Here is a 19,643-nt window from a genome sequence, read left to right on the forward strand (position 1 = left end):
GTGGACACAATGGAGTCATTTTGGGGTATGCAAGTTCACAAACCCTACTCTTTAATGCCCTTTTCCCAATAACATCTAATGACATAAACCGTTTCCACAATCCATCTATTGCACAAGTCATATCCACCTCTGATCCATCATCTGCACCTAACTCTAACTCAACTTCCATAGTTAGTTTCCTCCAATGAACATGAACATCATCTATGGGTATCAGTATACCACCTAGTGCGTATCTTCCTAACTCACAAGCACAAGGTAACCAATAAGATGTTCTAAGAGTACAACCACATATTTGCTTGTTAGTTCCAACATAATCAACTCTCAATAACTCTTCAGTAATACTACTCAAAGCAGCTCAAGACACTAAACCACGTAAATTACCATAAAATGGACTTATGTGCGCATGCTTAACTTCGTAAAAACTTTTTTGAAAAGAAGCTCTAATGTTGCCCAGTTGTAACCTCAAGTTGTTATTCATAGCTTCCCAACATTTGACCATGTCACATATATTATTTCCTAACACCTGCTTTAACTTCCAATGAGTAGATTCAACCCTAAAAATAACATATTGAAAATATTAAAAATATCACATATAAAAAAATACATAGAAAAAATTATAACACGTACCTAGTGCGTATCTTCCTAACTCACAAGCACAAGATAACCCATAAGATGCTCTAAGAGTACAACCACATATTTGCCTGTTAGTTCTAACATAATCAACTCTCAATAACTCTTCAGCAATACGTCTCAAAGCAGCTCGAGACACTGAACCACACAAATTACCATAAAATGGACTTATGTGCACGTGCTCAACTTCGTAATTTTTTTTTTAAAAGAAGCTCTAATGTTGCCTAGTTTTAACCTCAAGTTGTTATTCATAGCTTTCCAACATTTGACCATGTCACCTATACTGTTTCCTAACATTTGCTTTAACTTCCAATGAGCAGATTCAACCCTAAAAATAACATATTGAAAATATTGAAAATATCACATATAAAAAAATACATAGAAAAAATTATAACATGTACCGATTAGTCGTCGTGTTACCCAAATGTAGCACTCGATTAATCCATGCTCCAACAAATCTCTGTCTATGTGGAGTCAACCATGTGTCTTTCACATAATTAGTAAATCCACTATAATCAACACATGCCTGCTCAAGTTGATACAATCATTGACCATACTCAACCTCATCACTAGCCCAAATAACTTCCATCCATAATGTGTCTATCGTCTTTTGCAGGTCATTCACCACATATTGTTTGCATTTTGCACCAACATTTTCGTTAATGTAAAATCTACATAGCAAATTAGTCGACTTGGGAAACACAATTTCAATTGCTTTCATCAAAGCAAGATCGCTATCTGTCAAGATCACTTGTGGACACAAATCTTTCTTCACAAACAATTCTTTAAGTTTCTCCAATACCCAGCAAAAATTCTCTGTTTGCTCAGACTCCATATACGCAAATGCGACAACAAAAGTCAACTCGGTTGATGTCATGCCAACAATTTCAAACAAAGGTTGTCTATATTTGTTTGTCTTGTAGGTGTTATCCATAACTAACACAATAGGAAAAATATTCAACAACTTAACTGAATCAGGATAGGCCCAAAATATATCTCTCACAACTTCCGAGTCATCCTTTTTTCTACTCCAATACACATAGTTTGCATCCTCAATAAGCTTAAACAAATGTTGTATCTCACTTCTAGGACCTCTTATCTCTTTTTCTATCATACTCTTTTGCTTATATATTTGCATAATCCGAGTGACATTCTCTGGATCTCGGTCTTGCAAGGAAAGCAATATGTGTCTAGGTGGCACATGTCTCTTTGTCAAATCAGCGACATGTTGCTTCTCATCTGTGGTCAACCTACCAACAAAAGAATGACTTTCTAATCTATCAGGTAAACCATGATTATTTTACATCAATCTTCCAACCAGACTCATCTTTCGTTGGAGTCGACCTGATTTTAAATGGGCATCCACATTTCTTGGACGCACTTTGGGTTCCACTATCTCTATCCTTGTGTTTCCCACATTTATCACAACCAAATATTAATTTGTTACTTCTCCCTTTCTTGCCTGTTTCAGTATCTGACTGAGTAATAACAACAGTTACTTTATTATCGACTTCAACCTCTTTAATCCATCTGATCACCTCTTCTTGTGTACCAAATCCTTGAGTCATTAAAAACGTATCAGAAGTATCTACACATATTTGGCGAAGATTTTTCATTCCTGCACAATAAAAAAAAGTCAAGAAAAAAAATGCAAACCGGAAGTCTTCAAACAAGAGTTCCGGAATACAGAAATATAATACCGGAAGTCTTCCAGGAAGAGTTCCGGTTTATGTCACTTTGTTAACCGGAACACATACGATAAGTGTTCCAGAATGTTGTTTTTTTTCAAAAAGAACCGGAACTCTATACGTAAGTCTTCTGGTATACTGTTGCAGTGTTTCAGATGTCTTTTTCAAAGTCTTCCGGTTTGAAAAAATACATATCGGATGTCTTTTTCAAGGAGTTCCGGTACGAGGGTGGAATGTGTAATTTTCGGAAGTATCAACTGAATGGTTAAAAATGAAATGATAAATTGGTTAAAAACAATTAAGGGTAAAACTGATATTTTTAAAAATTTATTGGGGCATTAGTCTAAGTGTAGGGGTATGAAGTAAAATTTCCAAGAGGAAAACAACTAGAATCAAGGCCCAAAAGCAAAGAGAATAATCAGACCTCCTAAGAAGTTCGAGGGTTATGTCATTAATTTGTCAGCTAGTGGAGAAGAATTCTAGAAGATGATGACTCGGACTTGGATCCTCTGCGGTGGCTGAATGGTCTTGCTCCATCTCAGCCACTCATTTCGGTCAAATATAAAAAATAATTAATATTAATGACTGTATAAATGGTTAAGATTGGAACAACATGAAAAACATGAGAGAGGAGCAGGAGAGAATCTGTATCCAGAAAATTTGAATCACTCATTCCTTTCTTTTACTCTTCTAGGAGGTTTTCTCTGAACCTAAAATTTTAGAGCAGTCACACATTCCTGTAAGTGACCACTTTCTTTTTGTTCTTCTTGGCAGTTGGTATTAGTTTGATGATTAAACCTCAACCAAGAACATGTTTGTAACTCTCAGAAATGATATCCTTACATTTTTTATACATCTACACCGTATAAACATACTGGTCTTTTTGTAATTCATTAATTTAATAGGGGTAAGTTGGTCATTTGCACTTTAGGTTTTAGGGTAACTCAAAAGCACACACATCACTGTACGCTGAATGTTGAAGTTGCTCTCAAAAACCAGATGCGCTCTCCATCTCCATCTCCATCTCGTCACCGCCGCGCGCCGCGTCTCCATCTCATCACCACCGCGCGCCTCGTCTCCATCTCGTTACCGCGGCGACTCCGTCTCCGTCACCGCTGCGTCTCCGTCACCGTCGTGTCTCCGTCTCCGTCACCGCGTCTCTATTTCCGTCTCCATCTCCGTCACCGCCACCGCGTCCTTCCGTCTTCATCTTCTACGTGTCATCCTGTTCGTCTTCATCATCTCCGTCTCAAGGTTATATGGTTGCACTTCCACCATATTAACACTGGAAATTTAGGGTTAACGCCTTTTAGGATGACCTTTACAGTGGAACCAGAAGCATGTACAAGATTCCTTTGAAATTTAGGGTTTAGGTTGAGTGATTTATGTGTTTCTTTGGTTTTTAATTCCATGGTTGTAGTACTGATTATGTGTTTTTTTGGTTCTGTTTTGTTATTAGGTGATTTATTGCCGAAACTATGACATCATCAAAAAATGGCGACGAAACTGAAGTAAGTAATAGGCATAGGTTTAAACTTTTATTTGTTTACATATTGTAGTTGGTTTGCACTGTTGGTTAATCAAGTTTTTTCATGAACTTAAGGTGTGAATGAGGCATAGCTGTATCCCGGTGAATTTGAGCAGCATCAATGAAAAGTTAACAAAAACTCAACGTGCTCACATCGAATGCACCCCATTCAAATGGGCGATGGGTATTTCTAACAACTTCTCAATCTCAGGTGGTTTATTATGGGAGTTGGTAAGTAGATAAGATGTATGTAGTAGGGGATTTAGGATTAGGGATAGAATAGTTCCCTTTACTCCAGTTGATGTTTCTTTTGCTCTTGGATTGTCTATTGTTGGTAAGTCTCTAGTAGTAGAAGAAGATCAACAATGTGAAACATTATATCTATTTAAAGGGGCTGATATAACCATTAACAATATCCGCAAACAACTTCGTTACCATAAGAAAAAATTAGTTAATTTTGTTAGACTTTACATATTACTTGCATTTGTGGAGTTTTACTTTCCCAAAACAGGGAATAAGGTATTTACGGGATTTGTTAAGCAATTAGATGATTTGGATTCCCTTGATGCCCATAGTTGGGGCATTGTTGTTTATAACTTTGTGGTTTCTAGTTTATGTGAGTCTTCAGTTGTGTTGAAGGAGGGAAAAAACAAGGCACAAAGACATTTAAACGGGTGTGCTGTCATATTGCAGGTAAATATATTATACTACTTTATAGTTCCATCTTGTATTTTGAAACTTTGAAACTTTTCAATTTAGAAATTTATAACTCCTAATATTTGTTACAGATTTGGGCATTCAACCACTTATCTTTGGGGAAAGCACCAACTGTTTCTAGGTTTAGTTTTCCACGTGTATTGAATTGGCCGGTTATAAGTATGCAGAAGAAAAATATTGAAAAAGCATTTGAAAAAAATATGGTAAGATTTTGTGTGTTTGAATTGAGAAAATTATTTTTTCTATTGTTGTGTGTTTATTGACTTTTATTTTGTTAGATAATTGATAGAGTGGTTGCAACAGAAGAAGAGCTAAAATATGACATAGTCAATGCTGCTCTGTTTGAACAAGAACAACAGTTTGTGAATGTTATTAATTATCATAGATTGGTGGCTGAGAATAAAGATTTTAAAGAGAGGATATCAGTTCTTGAGTATGAAGTGAGGATGATGAAAGAGGCGAGAGTTAACACTCCGTTTGAGGAGGAGGTTGTTCAAGATGATCGACAACTTGTGAACTTTATCACTGAATATGAAGTAGGAACTTTGGCTAGAGATGTTGGATATAACACTCCATTTAATGATGATGCCAATGTTGAGGAAAATCAATCAAAGTCTAAATCCAACATGGCTACAAGAATGAGGAAGAAACCAAGGAAGCGTGGAAAAAGAACCAGACTTAATTTGTAAATCATTAGTCTTGTAATGTAGAATTTGTGTAATATGTATTGCAGAACTTGTACCAATTATGATGTGTTGTAGTGCAACGTTGACAATTTGTGGTTGTATTTTGTTTATGTGCACAATGTCCTGATTACGTTATCGTTCATTTTATGGTTAATGTGTTGAGAATGTGTTGAGTATGTTATAGTTCATTATGTTGTTAATGTGTTGAGAATGTGTTATAGTGAATATTGTTCCACCAATGTATTAACCAAGTTTGGTTTAACAATTTCCCTTGTTTTGAAGTCTGGAACTGCATTAACCAACTTCATGAAAGGTATTAACCAGGTTTGGGACTGCAATTTCCCTTATTTTAAAGTCTTAAACTTTCGTTAACCAACTTCTTGAAATGTATTAACCAAGTCTGATTTGACAATTTCCCTTGTCTTGAAGTCTGGAACTGCATTAACCAACTTCATGAAAGGTATTAACCAGGTCTGGGACTGCAATTTCCCTTGTTTTAAAGTCTTGAACTTTCGTTAACCAACTTCATGAAATGTATTAACCAAGTCTGAAAATGAAATTTCCATTGTTTTAAAGTCTGGAACTACATCAACCGAAGTTAAACTTCCATTAACCAACTTCGTGAAATGTATTAACCAAGTCTGGGACTGCAATTTCCATTGTTTTGAAGGTTGGGACTGCAATTTCCATTGTTTTGAAGTCTGACACTGCATTAACTGAAATTAAACTTCCATTAACCAACTTTGTGCAATGTATTAATCAAGTTTGGGACTGCAATTTCTCTTATTTTAAAGTCTGGCACTACACTAACCGAAGTTAAACTTCCATTAACCAACTTAGTGCAATGTATTAACCAAGTCTGGGACTGCAAATTCTCTTATTTTAAAGTCTGGTACTGCACTAACCGAAGTTAAACTTCCATTAACCAACTTTGTGCAGTGTATTAACCAAGTCTGGGACTGCAATTGTATTAACAAAATATTTTATATATAATATACACCAACAAAGTTCAGTACAATTTGGATTATGACAAAAGTCAATTTACAATACTGCACCATTTTCAATTTGGATTAATACAAAATTCAATTTACAATCTTTCAACATCCCACCCGAATATTCCACCTGAATAACCTGCACCACCAAATGTAACTATTTTTAGTGCATGTAATGTTTTGAACTAGATTAAAAAAAATGTTTGAACGTCATACCATTATGTCAAAAACCAAAAATCCCAAAATCAATACTGCACCATGTAGCTTTGTTAGTATAGATATGTGACAGTCTCCCCAAAATACACATGCCACTAGTCAATAACCAAAAATCCCAAAATTATCATAAATTTGTACAAACTTGAGATGAACCCGTCAAGGTTGTTTCACATGTTGTCAAAAGATCCATGAATGACATACAATTTCCAACCTGTACAATAACATACAAAAATCTAAAATATGATGTACGTAAAATCAAATACATAAATTAGTAGTTTAATGAGTACACTTAATTTATCCTCAACATCTACATATATTTTCCGCAACTCGTACATACGAATCTCTCAAATGGTACATGTGAATTCAAACATTATTTAATACAATCTTATAATGTACACAAATCGCAATACTCGAATCTAAGTAATGCTCTCCATTAACAATCTCAAGAGATGATTCTACACAAATATTACTTCCAAACTGATTTTCCACCATTCCAATATTGCCCTCCTACACATTTAAGAAACAAAATATTAGATTCTATACACACACACACACACACACACACACATATATATATATATATATATAATATATAATATATATATATATATATATATATATATATATATATTATATATTATAATATATATATATATATATATATATATATATATATATATATTATATATATATATAATATATATATATATATACACACACACACACACATTTAAGATATCATTTATTAACGAAAGTAGACATACTATAGTAAGCTCAGCGTGATCACTTTTTTTGTTCGTTTCCTTGACCTCTTGGCGATCGTTTCGGCGACAGATGTTTTTCTTTTAGATGGAGGACGACCTTTGGGCTTGACATGTTTTGGACTGCGAATTCTATTACTATTGATTGGATTAAAATCATCATTGAGGTTTTCTTCAATAAGGGAACTATCATTTGTGGACATATTAGAGCTAAACAAACGTAATGTTTCATGGAGGTCTTCGGTAGTCTCTTCTGACTCAGCAACTACTTCAGCAACCTCATAAAAATGCTTGCATAATTTGTCAAACCTGTCCATTTGTGGCTTCAACTCTGTTACACCATAACTAGTCTTGATATATGAATGCTTCCTTTTAATGTTTTTCTTCCATCTCGTTAAAACATACTTCTCTGGAAGACTTACAATCCTCTCCTGACTACACACGGATAACACATGCCGACACACAATACCTCTAAACTCAAATAATGAGCATTCACATTTGAAATCGTGGTTTTCCTTATTAAGCACAACTTTTAAGACTCACTCTTTGCGTATGTCTCCAACTAATATCTCCTCCAACACATGATACGTAGCAAAGCAATCTTCCATGCTATTTAATGAGGCAGAACAATTCATTTTAGATATGAATTCCACTTGAATTTCCTTGAATTTGGCATTCGTAAACTCACTTTGGAATTGCTTCTCAATGGACGAGTTTGACCCACATGGAATTGTTGTATCCATCGAATTAAAATCATCTTCAAATTCCTTTTCTGCCCGACTTCTAAGAGCATTATCATATTATTTCACGAACTGATTTAGACTTGTTGTAGAATTGATATATCCATCAAAGAAAGCATGTATGCTCTCACTACGTTGCGTAGTTGACATACCAGCCCAAAAATAGACCCTTAACAAAGTTGGTGCCCACCTATGACGCTTAATATATAACCCACCCAACCAATCATTTTCTTGGAGATCAAACTTTCCTATGAACGAACACCATTTTTTTTCAAAACTAGCTGTTGTAAATGTATCATAAACGGCTTCTTTCATTGCATACTTGATCCTTTTGTATTCACCATATCCACTTAGCTTTTCTGGAATTTTTTTCATTATATGCCATAAACACCACCTATGATGAGTTGTAGGGAAGACTAACTCAATAGCATTTTTCATAGCCTTACATTGATTGGTCACAATATCCAAAGGTGCTTTTTCTAGCATACAACGAAGCCATGACTTAAATAACCACACAAAAGAATCTGTGTCTTCACCTGAAAGTAATCCACAACCAAGTAATGTTGATTGACTATGGTGATTCACACTCACGAATGCAGCAAAAGGCATGTCATACTTGTTAGTCAAGTATGTTGTGTCAAAAGTTACAACATCTCCAAAATATTCGTAAGCGGCTATACTTCTTGCATCAGCCCAAAATACATTCCTCACATGAAAATCATCATCCAAATCTATGTCATAGAAGAAATCTGTATTTTGTTCCCTCATTTTACAAAAATAACTAATCAAAGCCTTACCATCACCTTCTTTTCCAATTGCACGACGCTCTTTGTTAATATAATTCCTCACATCTTTTTCACAAAAGGGAATATTTTCATGTCCTCCTGCATCTTTAACAAGCGATTGAAAAGTCTTGTTGATCCTTACTCCTGCATCATCATTGATTTGGATTGTTCTCCTCACATGTAAGTTCATTTTCTTGTTAGCCTTGAACAATCTTGCTTTTGTAGGGCTAGTCTCATGAGAATGGTTAGATTCAAATTGTGTAATGTACCAAAAACCATCTTGTTTCAATTTAATACAAATCTTGGTAGGACAATTTTTTGCTCTAGATGGTAGTGTCTTTAACGTGCATGAAATTTTTGAAATGTTAGACCCCTCTCTTGAACATGAAAGTATTAGGTAGTTGACCTCCCCGTCATCTCCTTTTTTCGATGATCTAATCCTCCATCCAAACCCCTTTTTTAAAGCATACTCTTGATAATATGTTTTAACTTCCTCTAGACAAGAAAAACACATCCCGATTGCAGGAACCCAAAGTGTGTCATCATCATAACCACCACAATCACCGTGATCAACTTCTACATCTTCCCCTTGACTACTACCACATTCTATAAAAATGCTTGAATTGTCCATTCTGACACAAACTGCACAAAAATGTCACTGTTATGTATAATATAAATTTATAACAACGTTGGTTAATAAAATTCACAAGTATGGTTAATGTTGTCTATAACTTGGTCAATAAACTCCCAGACATGTGGACAAGTTTATAACATTGTTTATTACAGAGTTGTTTATTGGTGTGACATAACTTGGTTAATACAGTTTCCAAAGTAGTTAACGAACCAACATGAGTAAATATATGAAATCAAATCGTTTCACAGTAAATAAACATGGTTAACGGTGTGACCAAAGTAGATGGATATTGTTTAGAACATGGTTAATGAGCAAACGTGAATAAACATATGAAATCTATAACAGTAGATCCAAAAGAAGAACATTGATATTATGGAATGAATCTACAAAAATGATATCTAGAAACTTACTAAGTTAAATCTTCATCTTCATCACATAATGATTCTAAATAATTTTCTATTTTTCTTCAAAAACCATGTATGTGATTGGGTAATAGGGACGGCGCGAAAGAGAAAAAAGAAGAAGAAATGGCGCGAAAGAGAAAGAAGAAGAAGAAATGGAAACAGGGACGGCGCGAAATAGAAAGAAGAAGAAATGGAAACAAAGATGCTATGTGTATGTGGTTGTGGTTAGGAGAGAGACACACATCATGGCCCACACTAAATATCCTTACAATATGTTATGTTTATCATTTATTATTTTAAATACTATTTAGTGTAGTGTAAGAATAGCAAACCTGTTGTAACTCTAATACAGACAAACTAGAAAAAAAATGAATGAAGGCACCCTTCTTAAGATTGTAATTTTCTATTCAAGCTAGATACAACAAAATGGCTAGTCGAAAATTGTAAATTACAAATAATAATCTAGATTCTAGGCGACATTTTTGGTATAAATCATGGGTGTTTGGTCCAAGATCAAGAGAGGTACACACCTAACCCCTTAGTAAAGCCATATACAAACTGAATGCAAGCTATATAACTTATTTCTTCAAAGCTACACCTTCATTTCAAGCAAAGAGAGACTTCACGAGTAACATACAATTGGGTTCACTACTCACGAACTGCTGCAGTATGGACTGTTCTCTTTAGCAGAGATATTTTCCAAGGATTTCCGCCCAATTCTTCGAACACTACTATCAGGTTCTTTGTTGGCTTTAGCCACGACCTTGAAACGTGATACCTGCGACATCATTCCAAACAAAATGTTAATAAAGCTCGTACGTTGGTTATATCTTTTATTAGAAAAAAACGGTAATACCATCGTTGAGTGGGCTGTCCGCAACCAAGTTGGCATTTTGCAGGCTTGAATGTTCCAGAATAGCTGCAAGAACTACAGTCACCCGCTGCATAAGCCATCCAATACCTTCCTATGTGTTAAGAATATGTTATCAATCAATTAGTATTGATTGATATTCAATTAGTCATAACTGTAATTGATATTATTTCCTATTGTAGATTCCCTATTTGCATATAAATATACACCATGTGTGATCATATTAGACACACAGAGATACAATTACAATATGGTATCTAGAGCTGGTTGACCTACTGTCTTCCACAAAATAAAAATATTTTTTTTTCTTTTTCTTTCCGGCCACCCACAGCGCCGCCGCCGTCTCCGCCGCTCCTGTCGACTTTTCGGCGAGATTCCTATACGCCGGAATCGTCTCCTACAGATCGGCCAGATTCACTGCCTTCCGCCGCCGCACGCGTCCGCACACGTCTCTCCTTCATCGCACGTGAATCTCATGCGCCGGACAATCAGCCGCGCATCCGCTGCCCCCAGCCGTCGCCGTTTTTCCAGATCTGCTCTCGGTTTTTTCGTTCCGAGCCATCAAATATCATGGGAGATACCGATTCCATCATGTTCACTAAAATTCCACTTATTCCGTGTGAGAAACTGACCGGAACAGCCAACTACAACATATGGGCTGGTGCTGTCAAGATGTGGTTTCACGGTCAGGGATATGAGGATCACTTAACTACAAAAGCCGATACTATTCTCGCCGCCAAACGCGATAAGTGGAAACAAACCGATGCTTTTCTATGCACTGTGTTATGGTTTTCCATAGCAACTAATCTCCAAGCACAGTACCAAGCCTATACCACTTGCTACGAGGTTTGGGAAAAGGCCAAGAAAGTCTTCTCAAATGATGTCCATAATCTTTACAGTGTCATCACCAAACTCCGCTCTTTGAAATTGGAGAATATGGATATGCAAGGCTATCTGACTCAGCTTGACGCGTTAAAGGCAAATTTCACAACCTTAATGCCCTTTACAAAAGATGCAACAACTTATGCTGAACAACAAAGTAAGTATTTCATGGTCATGGCACTTGCTGGACTGCCATCTGAACTTGATTCCGTTCGGAATCAGATTTTATCAGGTACCAACGTTCCTAACTATGAAGCAGTTAGTGAACAATTGTTACGCTTGGCTACACCTCATGTTTTTGGACCGGTCCCTACTTCCTCTCCCACTGAATCATCTGCTCTTGCTTCCCACTATCACGGTCGTGGTGGACGAACCGGTGGACGAGGTGGACGTCAAAGTATTCGTTGTAACTATTGCAATCGTTACGGTCACATTGAAGCCGATTGTCGTACAAAGGCAAGAGAACAACAACGACAACCACGGATCGCTGCTGTTGCTCAACCGGATATCACTAAAGATGTCACTATTCCCGCCGCTGATTACAATGATTTCCTCCAATACAAAGCAGCCCATCAACAATCATCATCTGCCGCTGTTGCTCAGTCGGGTAATCCTGTAGCTTTTGTCTCTACATCTTCACTTGGTCCTTGGATCCTTGACTCTGGTGCATCTGATCATATGACTGGTAATAAATCTCTTTTATCTCATTTGTCTTATTCTGATTCTTTGCCTTCTGTCACTGTGGCGGATGGTTCTAAAGCCAAAGTTCAAGGCCTTGGTCAGGCACATCCACTTCCAAACTTGTCTTTAGAGTCTGTCCTTTACATTCCTGGTTGTCCCTTTAATCTAATATCTGTTCACAAGCTTATTCGTACTCTTGATTGTTCAGTTCTTTTTAATGCTAATTTTGTTCATATCCAGGATCGACGTACAGGACGGACGATTGGAGCAGGGAGTGAAGCTGGAGGATTATATCATCTTTCTCCACCGGTGGCCTGTGCTTCTATTGCTTCTCAAGAACTCACACATCAACGTTTGGGTCACCCTAGTCAAAATAAAATGCGTCTTTTAGTTCCTAGTCTTTCTAAGCTTTCTTCTTTTGAGTGTCAGTCCTGTCAATTAGGCAAACATACTCGTAGTACTTATTTTCAACGAGTAAATAAAAGTGTTGCATCACCTTTTGCTTTAGTTCACTCTGATATTTGGGGTCCTAGTCGTGTGAAGTCTACTTTAGGATACTATTACTTTGTAACGTTCATCGACGATTACTCACGATGCACTTGGTTATTTCTAATGAAAAATCGTTCAGATGTTTTCCGTATATTCCAAGAGTTTTATGCTGAAATTAAAAATCAGTTTAATACTACCATTAAAATTTTACGCACAGATAATGCTCGTGAATATATGTCATCCCAGTTTCAATCTTTTTTAACATTACAGGGAGTTATTCACCAATCATCATGTGCTCATACACCACAACAGAACGGTGTTGCTGAACGGAAGAATCGTCATTTAGTTGAAACTGCACGGACTTTTCTTCTTCACCACAATGTACCCTCTCGTTTTTGGGGTGATGCTCTCCTAACCGCATGTCACCTTATCAACCGAATGCCTTCCTCGGTCCTTCAAGATCAGATTCCATACTCTATCTTGAATCCGGAACACGATCTCTACCCCATTCCCCTTCGTGTGTTTGGTTGCACATGCTTTGTTCATGATCTTAATCCAGGTAAAGACAAACTTTCCGCTAAATCTCTCAAATGTATTTTTCTAGGCTACTCACGTATACAAAAGGGATATCGTTGTTTTTGTCCTCAACTTCAACGGTATATTGTCTCTTCCGATGTAACATTTTTTGAAGGTTCTCCTTTTTTCTCTGCCTCTTCGTCCTCCCAGGAGATTTGTAATTTAGATGATCAAGATATCCCTTCTGTCATCCCCACACCCATTAAACCTCCTTTGCAGGTATATCAGCGACGCACAGCGCGTCCATCGGCAGTTAGAGATGATATTGATCCACCAGCACCATTTCCTACTCCAATTGTTCCTCCAGCTACGTCACCTGAACTTGACCTTCCAATAGCATTACGAAAAGGTATTCGATCTCATAATCCAAATCCTAAATATGTCTGTGCTTTAAATTATGACCGTCTATCTACTTCCTATGTTTCTTTTGTGTCTGCTTTGGATTCTGTGTCTATTCCTAAGTCTACAGGTGAAGCTATGACTGATCCCAATTGACGTCAGACGATGGTGGAAGAAATGACTGCATTGCATTCAAATAACATTTGGGACATTGTTCCTTTACCTCCAGACAAAACTACAGTGAGCTATATGTATGTGGTTGTGGTTAGGAGAGAGACACACATCATGGCCCACACTAAATATCCTTACAATATGTTATGTTATGTTTATCATTTATTATTTTAAATACTATTTAGTGTAGTGTAAGAATAGCAAACCTGTTGTAACTCTAATACAGACAAACTAGAAAAAAAATGAATGAAGGCACCCTTCTTAAGATTGTAATTTTCTATTCAAGCTAGATACAACAAAATGGCTAGTCGAAAATTGTAAATTACAAATAATAATCTAGATTCTAGGCGACATTTTTGGTATAAATCATGGGTGTTTGGTCCAAGATCAAGAGAGGTACACACCTAACCCCTTAGCAAAGCCATATACAAACTGAATGCAAGCTATATAACTTATTTCTTCAAAGCTACACCTTCATTTCAAGCAAAGAGAGACTTCACGAGTAACATACAATTGGGTTCACTACTCACGAACTGCTGCAGTATGGACTGTTCTCTTTAGCAGAGATATTTTCCAAGGATTTCCGCCCAATTCTTCGAACACTACTATCAGGTTCTTTGTTGGCTTTAGCCACGACCTTGGAACGTGATACCTGCGACATCATTCCAAACAAAATGTTAATAAAGCTCGTACGTTGGTTATATCTTTTATTAGAAAAAAACGGTAATACCATCGTTGAGTGGGCTGTCCGCAACCAAGTTGGCATTTTGCAGGCTTGAATGTTCCAGAATAGCTGCAAGAACTACAGTCACCCGCTGCATAAGCCATCCAATACCTTCCTATGCTTTGTCCATTGATCCATACTTGGCCCTTGCCCATACTTTCCAGGTCCAAAGCCAATGGTTCGTTTCCCTCCGGTGCGTTAAAGTACGCCTGGAGATTTGAAGTTTATTACAAGCTTCTAGTCGAAAATCACAACAGATTATGCATAATGCAATAAGCTAGTTATTTTACTGTTCTTACCTTGTGCCATTTCAGTTGTGACCGGCTTCGGATAGCTAGTGAATCTTGGACCCAATCAACAGATGAGACCTCATTCGGCAACGCCAAATTCACAGCTTCTCCTTTAAGGCCAACCTGTTCAATAATATAACTTAATTAAAGAACAATTTCTCTTCACATTAATAATGTTTTTTTTGTGCAGCAGACCTGATAAGACCATTTATTATGCGTCAAATCTTTCGGTCCATGGTCGAGACCATGCAGCAAAACGGGACCAGTGATTCCTGCCTCCCATGTTTCATAATGCCGACCAGCGTTCTTCAAATATAAAATGGCAAAAGCAAAATTTGTCAGAAACAAGCAAATGAAAACACCTAATGCTTAAGTTCGAGATGGATTTAGATGCAAGGTATTAAGTACTAACCGGCAATCCAACAGTCACGCTGAGAAGAGCAATTTTATTAGCTCCAGCGTGTAGGTTAACTGGCCCGTTAAATATGCAACTTCTTTGTTTCCTTGTCCCGAAAGCCGACCCTATAAAAGAAATCAGTCATCTTCACTTAACTCGGAATAAGTAAACAAATAAACCGATTACCGTGTTTTAACTGCATGTCCGCATACCTAAAAAATTTCCATTAACATACACATGGACAGCATGTCCTGCAGATTGCACATTAATGCTCGGTTTGTGTCCTCCTCGAAGAAATGATTCTGATGAGCTTATGTCAACACTACAGCATGCCAACCAAATAACGTAAGATTTCAAATGCAGAGAACTGTGAATGTTGGATAATAACAGACTCAATGTGTAGCATAGAAGATAGATCTTACCTGGTTATGTACCATAGATAATCACTGGCGTCTCTCGTAACGTTCAGATGTTCCAAGAGTCCAGTAGCTGTAATACTTGACCTTTCGTCGAGAGAAGATAGATCTTCATTATAGGTCTCCCACGAGAACCTAGAATCAACATGAAGCATTTTTACCACTGAAGTTTGAGTTCTCACCTTCATGAAGACATAACAATCCAGTCAAAAACTTGATTGATGCAAAAGACAAGCCATAATAGGAATAACATTCATCCTGCAAAATGCTCTTACTTTTGCGGTATTAAAAACGGAAGTTCTGCAATCGGGAAGGATGCTTATGGACCACGGAGGCAAGTCATAGTGCTTATTATTGAAAACTACGGTAGCAGCAGACTTTACATGATAGTTTGCGAGAAAAGCTGCACATCCTGCAGTTCCTGCAGAGAATACATGAGCCTGGAAAATCACCAAGCACATAGAGAGAATAGCGTGATCGTCACCGCAAGATTAGTTTATCATAAACAATAACATAACCAGAAGAGGGTCTGTTTCTTCATATCAGTGACAATATACCTGCTGATATGTTCCTAATGATGTAACAGTAGGGTCCGAAGAAACCAAAGCATGCTCGCATCGCTTGATAGCTTTATGAAGATCCTTCAAATGACTATATTTTGGTTGCCTAATCAAACCTAATTCATTCATATATGTAAAATAAGGAAGTGCCGAAATATTCCGATTACGATACATTATTTCATAATCCATTAAAATGATCGGTGAATCATGTAGCAAACAAAATAATCCAAGAATCTGTTCATAACATACAAGCATAATTTTCTTACCGTATTCATCGATTGGAGCATCATAGTCGTAGCTTGTAGTAATGAACGGACCCCCAGCTGATCGTCCAAAGTTAGTTCCTCCATGGTACTATCAGTAATCATCAATCACAAAACTGAAATTAGGCTTCAAAGCAAGGCAACACATGTTTTGTTGCAACAAAAAAGAAGAACGGAACCTTATCGAAATAGCTAAATAATTCATAGAAGGTGACCAACCATGTAGTAATTCACATATGATCCGCCCTTCTGAATGAAACGAGCAACTGCGAATGCCAGATCTTGAACTGGTCGCTGGTGAATCGGGCCACCAAATTCATTAAACCTTATGATCACAGGAACGAAGAGAAGTAGATCAGAAGAATAAGAGGGTGAAGAAAGTAGACAAATGTAACTAACATCTATAGTCATAGAACAATGTGTATCTTACCAGCCACTCCAAGACTCGGTCCACATGCTAGGCTTATATGGTTTATTTGGAGAGAAATCGTCACAGTAAAATCCATTACACGAATTAATCTGTAGCGGAGAATCGGATAGATCATATTAAGAGTGATAGTTGAAGCAAATCGTCAACAGAGAACGAGAGGACTCAACTCACCACAGGATCCGGGGCATCGATTTCCTTGCACATCACCCAAGGGACTCCTGTTCCCAATCCAACAGCCATATAAGCAGCCCAGTTTAGGTATGCATGACCAGCAGCTCCCATCGCCTTGCTCTCTGGTCCGTACTCGTTCTCAATCTAGAAAGAAATGGTCTTTTTGCATCAAAATTCTGATATCCAAAGCATTTTCTTCAAAATATTCACACATTCAAAAAGAACATCATACCTGAGAAAGAACAATTGGACCACCCTGAGACTGAAACAAGTTTTCACTCTTCATCATTTGAACAATCTTCTGAGTAAAACCTTCCATTGCAGCCTAAAACCAAAAACAAAACGATATCAATCACATCATTCAAGACTCGAGTTAACATGGATAAACCAAACCAGGTCATGAAATGAAATCAAAGAAAGCTCAACCTTGAAAGGCCCGTTATCGGTTCTAAAGCTTATACCAGGAACATACTTCAACCAAACAGGAATTCCCCTATACCATTAAAGAACGAAAACATCATCGCAATTATAATCTTACACGAAAAAATGAAATTAGAATGAAAGTAGCAACATGCATGTACCCGAAGTTCCACTCAGCGCAAACATAAGGTCCAATGCGAAGATTAACATAAAGCCCCACTTTTTGCACTGTCTTAATGAACCTAACTAGATCATATCTTCCTTCAAAATTGTACTGCAATTCAACCCATAATCAGAAAAACAAAAACAAAAAAAAAACATATAAAAGATTCATGAAAAACAAGGGTATTACATTGTGAGGAGATGGTTCATGAACATCCCAAAAGACATAAGTGTCAATAACATCAAGACCACCATGTTTCGCCTTCCGAATTAGATCTTCCCACATCTAAAACTCACACATTTGAAACAAATTACACACCAAAAACTTGAAATGTAAATGCAAATGAGTGAAAACAAATACCTCAGGGGTGCTTCTAGGATAGTGAATTGAACCAGAAATTAAGATTTTTCTTTGGCCATTAATGAGAAGAGACTTTCTATCATAAGTAACATTGCAATCACAACACAAAAACAAAACAAAGAATATCATTACTAGTAGTAGCTTTGAAACTGAAGTAGAGTCCATTTCTCAAAGATGAAGAAGAATAGTGAGTGAATGAGTATGGAGCAGTGAGTATTATGATGCTACAGCTATTAAGGTATTAACTGCTTTTCCATTTACAAACCACACATGATCTTTACTTTTGATGTCAGAAGATACCATATTTAATTGTATGTGTCAGTTTAGCAGTATTTATTGTAGGAAAATTGAAAGGAAAAAAATGGAAATTGTTATTTAGAGAGAACCGTTGGGTTTGCTAATGATGTTTTCTGTTGACGGATTGGGTTTGTTAATGGTACAAAATGACGTTGCTACTTATAAGATTTAAGAACATCATCATTCTTTCCAAATCTCATTCACTTTAAGGATTTTCTTCGGTTAAACATTTGTTTCCTTTAATGGTCCGTTTGTTTTGGTTTTTTTTAAAAATGATTTTTATAGTGTTACATATTTTAGTATAAAAAAAATTTATAAAGAAAATTTTCATAAAAATTTCAAATGAAATTTTGGTTTGAATAATTATTTTTAAAATATTATTTTAGGTATTTCATCATTTTATTGAAACTTTTTTTGGATATCAAATTTCAAAAAATCACTTAATTTTGAAGCTATTTCAAATAGATTTTCACAAAAATCATTTTGAAGATACAATTTTTTGAAAAAATTGTGATTTTGACTATGTTTTGATCTTCAATAATGTATATTCACGTTATAGAATGAACAATTCAATCTTTTAATTTATAAAAATTAAATTTAAAAAAACTTGTAATATTTTGAAAAACATTTTTGTAGAATCCATTTTCAAAAATACAAAGAAAAAATTCATTTTTTTAAAGCTAAAACAAACTGGTCCATTATATCTCCCTTAGCACATAATCGATTTTTCTTTTGAAAATAACATGTTTTTTTAATATAAATTCCTAAATAGCTATATTTTCTAATTAATTTTCAAAGTTTTTTTTTGTGTGTGTTGTAGAGTACTAGTCAAGCCAATTGATCACAACATTGAAAAATAAAAGCAGTCAATTGAATTTGCGATAATATGCCATTCATATGGGGAGTTTAATTAATTGATAAAATCAATTAATAAAAAGAATTGAATAAAACAATTAATTAATAAAAACAATTGAATAAAAATTAATAATAGTTAATTTAAATCGGATTACATACGAAAATAATTTTTACATTAAAGACGACGGCCTTCTTGATCATACATGCAACCGGTTCCACACTTCTAGGTACCTTTTCTTGTATCGATCTTAGTTGATTTATCACATGTGTTTGAAACGAGGTTCTTGGAACATCACCATCACCAAATTCTCTAATATGTTCTTGTGATTCTATGTAGTTTGATGTATGCATTGACACACTACCATAATTGAGTCCGTTGCCCGTGTAGTAATAGTTGGGTTGTGTTCTTTGGGTTGATGGGGTTATTGGTGAGATGTCTGGTCGATTGAATGACGACATTGGTGTGAATGCTTCGTTGAAGAAAGGAAGAAATGATTGTCATTGATG

At 36.2% G+C, this 19,643-nt stretch overlaps 2 protein-coding genes and 1 long non-coding RNA gene across 3 annotated transcripts; 1 reads left to right on the plus strand and 2 right to left on the minus strand.

Moving 5' to 3' along the window:
* Positions 1-3,466: 3,466 nt before the first annotated feature.
* LOC127087832 (uncharacterized) lies at positions 3,467-4,081 on the plus strand. The gene is made up of 3 exons (XR_007790055.1): positions 3,467-3,572; positions 3,778-3,829; positions 3,922-4,081. It is a non-coding gene; the product is annotated as an uncharacterized LOC127087832 (long non-coding RNA).
* Positions 4,082-6,085: 2,004 nt separating this feature from the next.
* On the minus strand, positions 6,086-8,933 carry LOC127078610 (protein FAR-RED IMPAIRED RESPONSE 1). The gene is made up of 8 exons (XM_051019049.1): positions 8,111-8,933; positions 7,762-7,990; positions 7,245-7,653; positions 6,839-6,964; positions 6,659-6,668; positions 6,458-6,552; positions 6,300-6,380; positions 6,086-6,208 (listed from the first exon to the last, which is right to left on the minus strand). Exons 1-8 carry the CDS (start codon positions 8,931-8,933, stop codon positions 6,086-6,088), a joined length of 1,896 nt encoding a protein of 631 aa, XP_050875006.1.
* A 5,100-nt stretch (positions 8,934-14,033) lies between these two features.
* On the minus strand, positions 14,034-18,404 carry LOC127084321 (beta-galactosidase 3). The gene is made up of 18 exons (XM_051024744.1): positions 17,985-18,404; positions 17,814-17,909; positions 17,623-17,735; positions 17,468-17,534; positions 17,274-17,366; positions 17,042-17,185; positions 16,871-16,959; positions 16,660-16,765; positions 16,444-16,531; positions 16,175-16,293; positions 15,893-16,057; positions 15,624-15,799; positions 15,414-15,523; positions 15,217-15,326; positions 15,000-15,110; positions 14,814-14,927; positions 14,521-14,723; positions 14,034-14,442 (listed from the first exon to the last, which is right to left on the minus strand). The coding sequence occupies exons 1-18, from the start codon at positions 18,147-18,149 to the stop codon at positions 14,313-14,315; spliced, it is 2,199 nt and encodes a 732-aa protein (XP_050880701.1). The 5' UTR covers positions 18,150-18,404; the 3' UTR covers positions 14,034-14,312.
* Between the last annotated feature and the right edge of the window lie 1,239 nt (positions 18,405-19,643).

Source organism: Lathyrus oleraceus, chromosome 5 (assembly GCF_024323335.1).
Source record: "Lathyrus oleraceus cultivar Zhongwan6 chromosome 5, CAAS_Psat_ZW6_1.0, whole genome shotgun sequence".
Classification (NCBI taxonomy): Eukaryota; Viridiplantae; Streptophyta; class Magnoliopsida; order Fabales; family Fabaceae; genus Lathyrus; species Lathyrus oleraceus.